Source organism: Geotrypetes seraphini, chromosome 7 (genome assembly GCF_902459505.1).
Source record: "Geotrypetes seraphini chromosome 7, aGeoSer1.1, whole genome shotgun sequence".
Lineage (NCBI taxonomy): Eukaryota > Metazoa > Chordata > Amphibia > Gymnophiona > Dermophiidae > Geotrypetes > Geotrypetes seraphini.
Genome location: NC_047090.1, coordinates 112583863 through 112598867, shown reverse-complemented (window position 1 = coordinate 112598867; position 15005 = coordinate 112583863). Strand labels below are relative to the sequence as shown.

The 15005-nt window shown below is 41.8% G+C and overlaps 1 protein-coding gene across 9 annotated transcripts in view; it reads left to right on the top strand.

Moving 5' to 3' along the window:
* NUMB (NUMB endocytic adaptor protein) overlaps positions 1-15005 on the top strand; it is a 165148-nt gene that overhangs the window by 119662 nt on the left and 30481 nt on the right. For all 9 annotated transcript variants that reach the window (XM_033951083.1, XM_033951087.1, XM_033951084.1 and 6 more), the window contains 2 exons: positions 10992-11132; positions 13364-13568. In XM_033951083.1, coding sequence (XP_033806974.1) covers positions 10992-11132; positions 13364-13568 — 346 coding nt within the window. The remainder of the gene's footprint in view (positions 1-10991; positions 11133-13363; positions 13569-15005) is intronic.

Below are 15005 nucleotides of genomic sequence, written 5' to 3'. Positions count from 1 at the left end.
AGGGGATATGGTTGAGGTCTACAAAATCCTGAGTGGTATTAAAAGAGTGAAAGTGAATTAAAGAATGACATGGGGGAAAAAATCTGTCCCCGTCACTGCCCCGTCCCCAGCCCACCGTCCCCTTCACCGTCCTGTCACCGCTATTCCCTTCACCGCCCTGTCACCGTCATTCCCTTCACCGCCATCCCATTCACCGCCCCTTCACTGTCCCCGCAGCATCCATATAAGCCTTAGTACAAGTTTCAAGTTTATTAAATTTTGATTTTACGCAATATCCAATATTTCAATGCGTATTACATAATTGTAATGTACAATAAAAGCCAGGGATGACAAATACAAATACAAATAAGACAAAATTATACAGACTAATCATTATGTTCTATTAATACAAACTGGAACAAGTAGGTAAAAGGCAGAAATACAATTTATACAATTTATAAAATTAATTTTAAAAAAATGAACATTTAAGGTTTGTGTACATAAGGATAGGGTCAATTAAGAAAAAAAATATGAAGAAAATTAATTAATAGAAAAAGCTTCAATTATTTTAAAATGATACAAGGAAAGAGGTAATGTTAGGAATAATTAATCCGTTTAAAAGTAGATGATTTTTAATATGAAGATTGTATAAAGATTCAGATTAATGTTAATGATCTTTTGAAAGAAGAGAAAAATAAGAGGAATCTAATATAATAAAATGGTAGGACGCGCATGCGCACTAAAAAAATCGTGTTCCCTGATCCCGTCGCGGAAACACGATTGCGCATGCGCGGGTTTTACGTCACCGCACTCTATTCCTCCTCCACCATGCCACGCCAGCCATGCCCGCCGCCGGCCTCGAGCTCCTGGGGGCCCCATGTCCGGCACCGGCCTCGAGCCGTCCGGCCGCGCTTCCGCCCTACACGCTCTTCAATTCCTCCAGGCAGTGGCAGACCAAACAGGACCCGATCGGACACCAGGGTTCTACACACTCGCGGAACCCAAACTAATGTTCACAAAGAATTAATTTTTAAGTTCAGCATACCCCAAGGTAATGTTGTGGCCGAAGTTATTTTTTAAGTTCTAAGCCGCTGTGCAACCCCCCCCCCCAACTGGAGATCGCCACTCACACCCGCTCCCACTGTGCAAACCCCCCCCCCAACTGGAGATCGCCGCTCTCACCCCCCTCCCCCCCCCAACTGGAGATCGCCGCTCTCACCCGCTCCCACTGTGCAACCCCCCCCCCATGGGAGGATGCGCCGCAGCAAAGTGCTGCACAGGTACTGGAGGGGGAGAGACATATCGCTTCTGCACCAGTACAAACATCCCTCCAGCGTTGGCACTCGCTGCACGTTAAACAGGCTGCTTCGGGCTTTCTCCTGCAGTTGAGTCCCTTTGCTGCGTCACTGATTACGTCATCAATGACGCAACAGAGAGCCTCAACGGCAGAAGAAAGCCGAAGCAGCCTGTTTAAGTGCAGCGAGTGCCAACGCTGGAGGGAGGTTTGATATTAAAGTCTTGCTAGGAGGGTCGCAGAGTCAGCGGGGGTTGGGCTGGGAGGGGAGAGAAGCGTCTGCCTCGGGTGCTTCAGGCAGCAGCAGCGTTTACAATTCGCTGCTGTTGCTGGCTTCAGGCCTTCCTCTCTGGCCAGTCCTGCCTACTTCCTGTTTTCATGAAGACAGGACCGGCCAGAGAGAAAGACCTGAAGCCAGCAACAGCAATGAATTGTGAATGCTGCTGCTGCCCAATGAAGTAGTTAAATGAGGAAAGGGAGCAGAGGGGGAGAGAATGGCTTGGAGGGAAGGAGGAAGGTATGCCAGACAAAGGCAAAAGGAAGGAGGAGATGGAGAGAGGCCATATGGGAGAGAAAGAGAGAGATAGAAAGAGAAGAGAGGGCAGTGAATGGAAGGGGCAACATAGAGGGTGAACAGTATTCTAGCACCCGTTAATGTAACGGGCTTAAAGACTAGTAAGATTATAAAAGCACTTATAGTTTCCATATTGATGTCCTACTCATTTGATTCTTTAGTGAATAAGTACTGTGTTTATTACAATTATCTATCTATGTATTGAATGCATCTTTATAAAGAATGCTTTTCAGACCGCGTTTGAATTTGACTAATGAAGGTTCGTTACGTAGATAAATTGGTAAATTGTTCCACAGTTGGGGTGCTTGTACTGAAAATATGGTTGCTCTTCTTGTCCCAATTATTTTTAAAGAAGGAATGGCTAATAAGTTTTGTTGCGTCGATCTTAGCGTCCTTAGTGAAGAGTAAGGGATTAATAGTCTGTCCAGAAATAATGACTCATGTGATTGTTGGATTTTAAATGTTAGTAATATGATTTTAAACGTTATTCTGTGTATAATAGGTAACCAGTGTGCAATATTTAGCTTATTCTTTCCTTATAAATCAACGTTCTGGCTGCTGAACTAGAGAAAGAGATGTTCAGCTGATAGGGCTTTGTTTATAAATTTTTATCAACACAACTAATATACTACTTTATCCTAAAGCAAAATAAATAAATAAATAGAATTTGTTTTCTACCTTTGTTGTCTGGTTTCTACTTTCCTTGTCTTCTCATTCAGTTCCTTCCATCCACTGTGCCTTCTCTCTGCGTCTTCCATTTGCTGTTACTGTGCCTCTCCCTTCACCCCCACCAATTGGTCTAGCACCCATCTTCTTCCCTCCGCTCCCCCATAGTCTGTCTTCTTCCCTTCCAGCGTCTTCTCCCCACTCTGTCTTCCACATTTCCCTTCAGGGTCTGTTCCTCTCTACCCTCCTTCAATGTCTGTTCTATTCCTTTCCACCACCACCCTTCCCTCCCTCCTTTACCATTTGTTCCTTTCTACCACCCTTCAGCTCCTCTCGCGCGGCCTGCCTATCTATCTACCTCCCTCCCTCCCTCTTACTTTCGTGGCATGTTACAATGTAATTTGTGCAAGCCGCTGGAGCCTGCGAGCTTGGTCCCCAAACAATCTCGCTTCTGTGTTCCTATTTTCCCCATTTCTAATATCTCCCCTATGTATCTGGCATTGCCCCACCCCACCCCTGTGTCCATATATCATCCCCATGGCATGTCCCCTTTATGTCTCTGTCTCTATGTCCCATGCACATAATTTCCCCTCTTTCTGTTACCTTCCTGTGTCCAGATTTCCCCTATTTTCCTCTTCCACACCAATGTGTCTCTTCTCTTCAACCCCATCTAGCTTTTTTCCCTCTTTCTTTCCCCCCCCCTGCTTCCAGCATCTGGCTCACCTACCTGTCCTCCCCTTTCTTTCCTGCTGTGGGTTTCTTTCTCTCCCTCTTCATCCCCTTAGCCCAGAATCTCTTTCCCTTTCACTCCCTCCTTCCTAGTGTGAGCCAGGAACACGTGCGATCGCGCAGTCCAGCAGGCCCCTCCCGCCCGATTGCAGCGTTCCGTCAGCTCCCTCCCTCCACCTCACCTTAAATGCAGAGTTTGCTGGTTTTCTTTTTTGCCCAGCCGTATGCGTTCAAAAAGCCGCGCACGCGCAGCTGCTCAGTTGTTCAATCTTCTGCTCTGACGCAACCGGAAACAGGAAGTTGCAGCAGATGAGAAGATTGAACAACTTGAGCAGCCGCGTGTGCGCGGCTTTTTGAAAGCGTGCGGCTGGGCGAAAAAGAAAGCCGACAAACTCTGCATATAAGGTGGAGGGAAGGAGCTGGCTGAATGCTGCGATCGGGCGGGTGGGGGCTGCTGGACCGCGCAATCCTTGATTGCCTCACTGTGGAGACAAGACCATTCACCGCTCCACGGGGCGGTGAATGGCCTTGTCCCCGTCCCCGCACGACTACTATTTTTTCTTTTCCCGTTTCGGTGGGTTACCTGCGGCTAGCCGCAGGTAACAACCACCGTGTCATTCTCTAAAGTGAATCACTTTTCACTCTTTTGAAAAATACAAAAACCAGGGCATGCAATGACATTACATGGAAACACTTTTCAAACACATAGGAGGAAATATTTTTTCACTCAAAGAATAGTTAAGCTTTAGAATTCAAGCTGTTAGCTTGTCTGGATTTAAAAAAGGTTTGGACAAGTTCCTGGAGAAAAAGTCTGTAGTCTGCTATTGAGACAGACATGGGGGAAGCCAGTACTTGCCCTGGGATCAGTAGCATGGAATGTTACTACTATTCAGGTTTCTGCCAGGCACTTGTGACCTAGATTGGCCACTGTTGGAAACAGGATACTGGGCTTAATGGATGTTGCTCTAATCCAGTATGACTATTCTTAGGTGCTCGGTAGCTAGTTATCATTCAGGTTCATGTTTGTTTTGCAACTGAATACAGAAAATCACTGATTTGAATGAATTAAGCTTTAGTTGTTACTGTGTTAAGTGGAAACCTATGCTACCATCTAGTGGCATCAATCTATAGAGTCACAAGATGGTTTAAGCAATTTTGTGGTGTTTTCTAGCAGCTGTGCGTCATTACATTGTGATATCTGTTGGAGAAAAGTTTTAATATACAGTATCTGGCTCATTTATAAAATGTGATCCTATGCCCAGATTGTTGCCTAATGTATTGAATTTCCTCTCCAAAGTCCATAGTCTATCGTCTGTTATTGAGAAAGACATAGGGGAAGCCACTGCTTGCCCTGGATCGGTAGCATGGAATATTGCTACTCCTTGGATTTTGACCAGGTACTAGTGACCTGGATTAGCCACCATGAGAACGGGCTACTGGACTTGATGGCCCATTGGTCTGACCCAGTAAGGCTATTATTATGTTAAGAACATTCTGCTAGTCATTTATAAAGTAAACGGTCTGAAATAATCTCAGGTTCATTTTGTGAGAGTATACTATTATGAATTTTTGTTATGTTTTGCTTTATACTTTGCATATTAATGGCTCAGATGTAATTTCATGTTTTTCGTATTAAGAAGTAACTACAGTATTGCATATATTTTCATGCATTTTAACTTTTATATGTTTTTATGTATAGCTACGTTCCAAATAAAGGCTGTATTTTGCTTAGTGCTTTGATCTTAAATTCTGCTTACTTAGATTTTTGCATGTTACTAAGATCAGTGGAAAAGCCTGAGACTTAAGTTTGTTTGGATTTAGCTCACACCTCTGTCAAAAATTACAAAGACTAGGGGACACACGGTGAAGTTACAAGGAAATACTTTTAAAACCAATAGGAGGGAATATTTTCTCATTCAGAGAATAGTTAAGCTCTGGAATGCGTTGCCAGCGATTGTGGTAAGAGCAGTTAACGTAGCTGGTTTTAAGAAAGGTTTAGACAATTTCCTGGAGGAAAAGTCCCTAGTCTGTTATTGAGACAGACATAGCGGAAGCCACTACTTGCCCTGGATCAGTAGTATTGAATGTTGCTACTATTTGGGTTTTTGCCTGGTACTAGTGACCTGGATTGGCCACCTTGAGGATGGGCTACTGGGGTTGGTGGCATGGAATGTTATTAATTTTTTTTTTTTTTTTGGGGGGGGGGGTGGAATGCCAGGTACTAGTGACCTGGATTGGCCACAGTGAGGACGGGCTACTGACCCAGTAAGGATATTCTTATGTTCTTTCTCAGTAGAAGCTCAAGGTGAGTTAACATTCTAGTCTCTAAAGGATTTACAATCTAAATTTGTACCTGAAGCAGTGGAGGGTTAAATGATTTTCCCAAAATCACAAGAAATAGCAATAGGATTTGAAACGACTATCTTTGAAATGATTAGTATTCCTCTTGATAAAACTTCTGTCTGTTTGCCGCCCCATGCTTCTGTTCCAGTAGCAAGGCATTAATTCATTCCTTGGATTTCATAAATGAATGAATAAAGCAAACAAACTTCTCTCCTGCCTATTACCTAGATGGGTTCCATTCTACAAACATAGTATAATTCTGACACATACAAATCAATATAAATAAAACAATCACAAATGAACATTTTAAAATTCATTAATTATAAAAAGCTCCTTTTCCTAGAAAGTCTAGTCTAGTCTTCAGTTTATATACCAGGTCATTTCCCATCGGAGCTCAACTCGGTTTACAAGTAGTCAAAGACCAGAATACATAAAAAGGTCGAAGAAAGGGATAAGTTAAGTTAATCATAAAGAAGGTCTTGCAATGCTATCAATTAGTGGATTCTTTGGTAAACCATTTAGATATTGTGAAAAGGTTTTCTCACTTCTTTCAGTGCTGACACCCTCAGCACCAAGCTTAAGTTGCAGCTCTGAAAGTAGTCAATTGAACCATTCTTTTGATCATATTTGATAAGCACTTAAGAAGGGGATAATTTTTTTATAAACCTTTATACAGATAAACCCTGTTCTATCCACAAAGAAATACTTTTATAAATTATCTCAGGGGCTATGCATGTATAAAGTAAGCTTGCAGAATATTTGATTGTTTAAGTGACTCAAGTGTTCAACACAATACAATACAAGTGTAGGAGTTTTCTCGGGGGAGTTTACAATGCTGCCCATGTTCCATCCAAAGTATACACGTTTTATAAAATATGCATGTACATTTATACCAACTTCTGAGCAATTCTATTCTTCTGAGGACAAACAAGCATATTCTTACTATTGGATATCATTTGACAGAGTTTGGTGTGATAAGTAAGCATTTCTCAACATTCCTGCTAGAAGTGTTTGGGAGCACTGTACATGCACATGCTGTCTTGCCTCTTTAGATTCACTATTCTTTCCTACAGCTCGCATCTTAGCAATTCTTCAATGCAGTTTTGTAGCGTTATTTCTTTAGTTTCTGTGTAAATGTCTTACATGGGGGTCGGTATTTCTCCTTCCCCCTTTTTGGCATGTGGTCAGGTTTTTCAACACTTTTCTTTCATTTTCCATAGTCCACTCAGCCCTTTTAATCCTCAAGCACCAGGTGGGTTATTTTTCCTGCCATGTTCCAGAAAACTCCCAATTGTTTTAAGAAATGCAACCCATGCAGCAGGACCATGTCCCTCTTGGACACCCATATTTGATGTATCGTAATACCTCTTCTTGTAAACTTTGTTCACAGATGTCAAGAACAGGTATGAAAGTTTGAGAAGCAGGACAAATGAATTTTTAGTGCCAAGAAGTCCATTCCATAGACTTTGTAGTCCAATGCATTGGTCTGTATGGTTCTGGGAGCTGTATCAGATAGTGAAGATGCATTGTGTATCATATAGTGCAGGGGTAGGCAATTCCAGTCTTCGAGAGCCACAGGCAGGTCAGGTTTCAGGATACCACAATAAATATTATCACTGGCAGCCTCAGGGAAATGGGTCCTAGGGCACCAGTGACAAGAGAAAACTCTTGTGAGCCGCTGTGGCCTGCACAAGGAAAAGAAAAGGCAACAACAAAAAAATGCCACAGCACCAAATAAATATGTTTTATAAAGCAAGGACCTAGTTTATGCATGCAAAAATACACATTTAAACCAGCCTTCTTGCATCCAGGTTTAAACAGTCCAAGGTTCAAAAAGAAAACAATACTGTCAGAATGTTCCAAGCACATAAAGTATGGTCCTTTTACCAGTGCACACCATGCCCACAAAAAAGAAAAGGGTTTTTTTGTGTTTTGTGGTTTGTTTTTTTTTCAGTCCTTGTGTTATTGCTGTTCAATAAAGTTCATTGAAACTCTTTTATCCTGAGTCTCTCAATATTCAAAATTCACAGTTCTGGCTTCTCAAAGCCCCCTCAGCTTATCTCTAAAGCAACTCTCTGAATTTATCCAAAACAGTTTCATAGGCTGATATCAGATCACTCAGCCTGCACTAGTGCTACGGCACTAGGCCCCAGCATATGACTTGCTGGCCAGGGAGTGTGCTCTGTGTGGTCTCAATATGCAAAATTTATGCCCTCAAAAATCCACCACAGAAAAACACAGAGCAGTCCCCACTTCCTGGGACTATTAACAGCCCTTCCCCCACCCAGAGGGAAAGAACCCCTCCCCCCAAAAAAAACCCTAGTTCTTTTAAAGTTCAATCAGGTGCCACAAAGCACCACACCTTTCTCAGAGTTACACAGTAATAAGCATTCAGAAAGCTTATCCAAAAATATTCAGTTCTTCACAAGTAAATCCAAAACAAAAAATGAGGCAAAAACTTTCAGCCAAACAATAAGGTAATTTTAGCTCTCTTGCCTTCAGTGCAACAGACTTCCATAGGCAGTGTCCCAGTGAGCTGCTCATGGTATGGCTCCAGCTCCATAGCTTGAATTTCCTGGTTTCTAGGCCCCAGTTGCTCTGCACCGGCCTCTACCAGGTCCATGCATTCAGGCTGTTCACTGCCATCTCTGAGCCCTGAGCATTCCTGCCTTTCTTGCTGCTCCTTCTTTTCCCTCTGCCTCTCTAGCTGTTCTGTTCTCTGGAGTAAAAGCCTGCAGCCATGCCCCAAACCCTCAGGTGCAAAAGCTTTCCTGCTGGTTCTAGTTTCAGCATGCATGACTGCTGGGAACCAAGCTAGAACTATGTGTGTGTTGTAGAACAGGCAAATCTGCTCTCGTGCTCCCTCGAGTCCACAGAAGAAAACTCCTCAAAATTGTCAGTTTGAGGTTTAAAGTGTATTGTTTCTACTGCATCTAATTCTGGTTTGTGCATTGCTCTGGGGACAGACCTAGCAGGCATAGGCTGAATATCACAATATGCATGAGATAGATTTGCATCTCAAGGAGGCAGTGCATGCAAATCCTTATCATACATATTCATTGTGAATATCCTGAAAACCTGACCTGCCTGTGGCTCTCTGATACAGTGAAGATGCCTCCATCTTTCTCTTCATCAAGTGTTGATGGTGGCTGCCAGAATAAGGCATCATCCAGTTCCCTCAATGATGTTGAAGGATTCTGCTACTATGCTTCACATACAGGCCAAGAAACACAGGCATTGATTCTCCTAGAAGCACGGTTTTGAGACCATTGAGGCATCAAGTCATTGATGTACTCAAAGCATTCTTGATGTGAGACCCCATTCAATATTCCAAGAACTGGATGGGTAATGACAGCCTCCATCGAGCCAAGATCAGTTCACCAATAGCTTTGAAAATGTGAGCACTCCAGCTGAGCCCAATCTTCATCAATGGCAGCCCTCAAGGAGTGGATCAGGGCCATACTCCAGGAGCAAACAAAGTAGCTATTTGCCAGCAAGAAACTATAGCAATGAGGGCATTGATGCATGCTTCTCAGGAGCTCCACCCTATCTTTGGGGCCCACACTCTGCCTGCAGACAGCAGATCAATACTGAGGCCTCAAAGGGCATTGAGACTGTTCTGCATTGATCTGGTGTCAATCTCCAGCCCCTCAGGGGAGAGAAGACTCTTTGGAGAACTGGAGATCCCCAGCACTTTGACACCCCTGTCCTAGGCCTGACTAGGACAGGCAGATAACTCAGATATATCTCCAGGAGGGTACTCAAAATTCTGATTCTGATCACTCCTGGGTGTCCAGGGAAACCATCCTGGGAGGCACCAGAAAGCCTCTTGTTGGAGTGGGTCCTTTGGTCTTCCCTCAGAACCCCTTCCCTCCACACGAAAGGGGAAAGTCCAAAGAGGAGGAGAGGAAGACCCTAGATCCTTTTTTCTCTCCAACTCAATAACTGCTTAACTGTCTTCTACACCTGTCAAAGTTAGGTCTCAAGACCAACTTAGTAAGGATTCACCTCATTCATTGTAGCTGGAGCTTATCACTGTGTGAAGAGCTTGTGGAGGGTAAGTCCATCTCTGCTCAGCCTTTAGTTATTCATTTCCTAAAACTTTCCATCAAGCCCCTCACAGTGTTAGGGGATCTCACCCAGCTGATGAAAGCTCCTTTTGAACCACTTGATACCTGTCTTCTGAAGTACCTGAGCTGAAAAATCTTGTTTTTTGGTGATGGTTACTTCAGCTTGCAGAATCAGCATGCTCCAGGCTTTAGTAGCTGATCCACCTTAAAGAAAGTTTTACAGAGTTGTTTTGCGTATGCATCTTAAGTTCTTCCTAAAGTAGTGTTGGAGTTCCATTTCAACCAGTCAGTTGTTCTGCTAGCATTTTTTCCAAGACCACATGCTTATTAAAGTGAAAGCAGACTGTACACTCTGGACTATGAAAAAGCCTTGGCCTTCTATCTGAAGCAGGTAAAAGCTCATAAAATCTACCCAACTTCTTGTTTCTTTTTACACATTCACATCTTGCTACTGTCTAGACTTGATCAAAATTGCCAGTGTGTCAGATGGTTGGTCAAGACAGTCCTTCTGTGCCTATTTGGGGGTCTAGAAATCAACAATTGATTGTGTTCTAGGCTGTCAAAATTGTTTTTAATAACTTTAAAGAAAAGAAGTATGATTGGTTTGATCAAGATTCTTGCCTATCGCAGACCTAGATCTCGGATATGTTCCCTTATTTTTCTTTTACGGCAGACTGGTAGCTAGGAATTCCATCAGTAAAAATATGTTCATCTTGTATGTCCTTGGAGAAAGCAAGGTTACTCATGTGTAACAGCTGTTATCCAAGGACAGCAGGATGAATATTCTTACTGTTTCTTCCATTTCCCCTTGACTTTGAATTCTATCAGCTATTATTAGACTGAGCTGGTCCCACATGATGACGATAGGAAGGAAGACGCATGCATACATGCATGGTGGGAAGCTCCCAAAAGTTCTTGAAAGTCTAGCGATTACCATGTCAGGCTCTATCAGATGATGTCACCTGTCAGAAGAATATTCATCCTGTTGTCCTTGGAAAACACCTGCTACAGGTGAGTAACTTCACTTTACCTACGATTGTTGCAGATTTTGTAAGACTACTTTGTAGACATAGGTACTTATGTGTCTTTATAAAATAACCCCTAGTTGATACGTTATAATATTGCTCAAAATGTTCAGAATTCTTCTAAATTTGCATCTCCTTCTGTATGCATCAGATTATATCACTCTAGTGCACAAGATCACCATGTTTCTTTGAAATTCTGTACTCTTTCTTACTGCTTTCTCTAAGCTGGTGCATTTGCTTTGATCTAAGGTGCACTTACAAATTAACGTAAGTAATAGTCTTTTTAACTACACATTATTCTCTTTCCACAGGATCTTATAGTAGATCAGACAATAGAGAAAGTTTCTTTCTGCGCTCCTGACAGGAACTTTGATAAAGCATTTTCTTACATCTGTCGAGATGGTACCACACGACGATGGATTTGCCATTGTTTCATGGCTGTAAAAGACACAGTAAGTTTGGGAACTTTATTATTTTTCTGTGGAGGGAGAGGACAGAAGACATACCCTCCTCTTGCTGGAAGGAAAGGAATATCATATGTTGGTATAATTAAATAAAATATTTTTAGCAAAGTCACTTCCATAGTAAAACATAAGTGCATGTCTCCTCATGTTTGTTTCTTGAACACAGAAACACAACTGGTAATGTCATAAATGTATTAATACGTAGAAATACAGAAACAACTTTTGTCTTAACTCCCTTGAAACTCTACCAAAACCTCTTCCCTCTTCCCTAGAGATTAAGACCATTTCAAGGAGTTATTTAGTTAATTTTTTTAAATGTTGATAGAATATGATTACCAAAAACTGCTTATTTAATAAATAGCCAAGTGTCCTGGAAGAAAGTGACCCAGTAGGGCTCATAGACAGATTGAAAGTGTTTCCACTGTATATATGCACTTCACATCCACATCAATACATTCTGTTGCAAGAAAGGAAGTCATCTGTAGTCATCAAAGATATATAAAGGATGTTTCTTGGGACTTCTATTGCAGAAGTATACATTTACATGCACCTTGGTTGATCAAAGCCTCTATACCTCAACAAGCTAACCAAGCCATGAATGCAACAGTTCATCTACTGGAGCTCCTAGGGTTCACAGTACAAGAAATCCCATCTAGAATTCACTTGGACTCTAGTTTATTTGAGTCCTCTTAGACATGATTCAAACTCGTGCCTTCCTACCACATAAAAGACTTGATGCTCTAATTTGAATTTGTTAGAAGGTCTCCTCTCATCACCACATAATGGCACGTCAAATGCAGTGAAGATATTGGACGATAATTACTAATTTCTTGTACTCCCAGCAACAACCCAGCAATTAACCTTCCTTATATCTCTCACATCTGCATGTCGAGTCAGTGAACTTCAAACCCTTGTGTTAGATCCTCCCTATACAATGTTCTACCATGACAGGGTGATTCTTCACACTCATCCCAAGTTCCTCCTGAAGGTCATCTCAACATTTCATCTAAACCAGGCCATAGTTCTCCCATCCTTTTTTCTAAGGCTAGATTCTCATCTTGGTGAAGCGGCACTTCACATATTTGACAGCAGGCAGATATTCTCACAACCCTCCCTCCTTTCCTAGTTGGCTTCTTTTTGTTACTGAACTGATGGTCCCACATGCCGACATCGGGTGGGAAGGCACTTGTGTGTGCGCAGTACAGGCAGTCTTAGAGTTTAAAAGTGAGAGTACACTTTTTGACTGTCCATGGATGGTTCCGTGGATGATGTCACCCACATGTGAAAATATCTGCCTGCTGTCCTTGGATAATACCTGCAACAGGTAAGTAACTATATTTTACTGCAACAGGTAAGTAACTATATTTTAGGTACTTGACAGGAGAGGTGACACTTGTAAAGCTGAGGAGATCTTTAAAAATCTTTATTAAAGTAGGTTAAAATACTTCCCAACAAAGCCATGTACTCCATGGGCTGCTTCAGGGACTTAACTTGTACTGTAAAATACAACAAAACACATCTCAATACAGGTCACATACTTTAACATACAAGCTATGTACATGCAAAGAATGAAAGCAGTAAGAATTAATGATAGGTCCAACGAATAAATAACAAATCCAATAAATAGGATAAATAATAAATACTTAAAATCATCATGTACAAGGTAATACACACAAAACATACAAACTGTGTAGGGCTCATTCTATACATATGAAATGTGTGTTATATGCTCTTTTGTTGGTGAAAAACATCACCATAAGGCATTGCTATGGACAGTAAAAAAAAAAAAGGTATTTTTTTTTCACTTTGAGCACAATTAAAACTATGGAATTTGTTGCTGGAGTATGTGGTGAAAACTGCATAGCTGGAAAGCGAGGGAAGCAGGCAAGGCATGGTTCATGAATTATTTCTAACCCCTCTGAGTTTGTATATATGCATGTATGTGTGTGCACATATTGTCTAGTTGCACTTTGACCTTGAAGGGAGGGTCAGTTTAAATAGAGTGGTACCCAAATATTCTCTTCGTTTGAAAAGAGCCACAAAATAAGACCATTTTAACTCTGAGCAAAACTTTCTCACTGTATTCCTGTTCTTTGCTTTTAAATGTGCTATTTATTAGTTTCATAGTGTTTCTGATAACATTATTTAATTTTTTCCTATTTGTATTCAGTTTGCACGGATATTAGTGTGTGAGTCATATGTTGTTTCCTGTTTTGCAGGGAGAGAGGTTAAGTCATGCAGTTGGTTGCGCATTTGCAGCATGCTTGGAGCGCAAACAGAAACGGGAAAAGGAGTGTGGTGTGACAGCTACCTTTGATGCCAGCAGAACTACATTTACAAGAGAAGGATCGTTTAGGGTTACCACCGCTACTGAGCAAGCAGAGAGGGAAGAAATCTTGAGGAACATACAGGATATTAAAAATGGTAAGAGCTTGAAACGCCTAGCCTCTCAAAGGTTGTTTTGGCCATAATATCCTCTGAAGAAAGGTCATTTGTGATCTCAAAAGCTCATAAATGAAAAAGTTAATGATGATCGGATAAAAGGTATAGTTGTTGTGTTTTTTTTATGGTGGACTATCTTCTGGCATCTACAATCCATTACCATTTCCTGAAGATGTAATGCTTTAAACTGTAGGCTTCTAAACCTGCCTTGGGACACCTTTTAGCCAGTCAAGTTTTCAGGATATCCACAATGATTATGCATGAGAGGTGCTTAATGTAAAGGCAGCATATGCGGGCGTCTCTCTTGATTTTGGATAGCCTGAACACTGGACTGGCTGAGGGTGCTCTATCACAAGTTTGGGAACCGCTGCTCTAATTGTTTAAATTTACACATTTTTATCATATTGTTCAGTGTTTAGAAACACCTGCATGTACAAGTTGACAGTCTTCCATGGAAGGCTTTCTTATTCTTGGTATTGATATCCAAATTCCAACTGCTCAACGGGATCACAGGATTATAAACTGTGTCTAAACTGACTGTTAACCAGGCCTGTAGCAAAGCTGCCAACAGAGCACCTGCCAAAACTAGAATGGAAAGTGGCTGTCTGCCCTTTAATTATGCTTAGAAGAGTGCAAGCATGTGTACACAGTCTCATCTTCAGCCAAGTTTAGTTCATTGAAATTTGCTATATCGCTGTTACTAATTTGTAGATCAAAGCCCTTCATTATTCTAAAATAACAGAAAAAAAATCACAGTTAGAAAAGAACTACAAAATTTGATAAAGAAATAAAGCATTCATTTCAAGACTATTCGTGTCAAAAAGGGGAAGAAAAAAGGTGAGGAAATTTATCTATTGAGAGGATGAGAAATGGTAAGCAGGAAGGATTTGTCCAAGGAACCCAAAGGGAAGAAAACCATAGTCAACCTAAAAAGCTTTAAATTAGGGGTGTCCAACCTGCGGCCCGAGGGCTGCAAGCAGCCCAGTGAAGTATTTTGTGCGGCCCCGGTCAAGGGCAATGTAGTGTTTTCCTCTGCTGCCCCCAGGTGTTTACCGTCTTGCCGGTAAACACCCTCTGTCTTGCTGCAGCGTTTGTGCGTCCCCAGAAATATTTTTTTCGGTCAATGCGGCCCAGGGAAGCCAAAAGGTTGGACACCCCTGCTTTAAATGTTTGTTCAAATAACCAAGCTTTTAGGCCCATCTTAAATTTTTTAAAGGATAGTTCGGCTCTAATAGTAAGAAGTAAAGAATTCCACAGGAAAGGGGCAACAAAAAAGAAAGCATGGTGTCTGGTTAACATAAGAAACGCCTACGCCGGATCAGACCCTAGGTCCATCTATTCCGGCGACCCGCACACACGGAGGCCAAGCCAGGTGCTCCCAGATGGAGACCCTGGTTACCCGTATCCATCAATATGTTT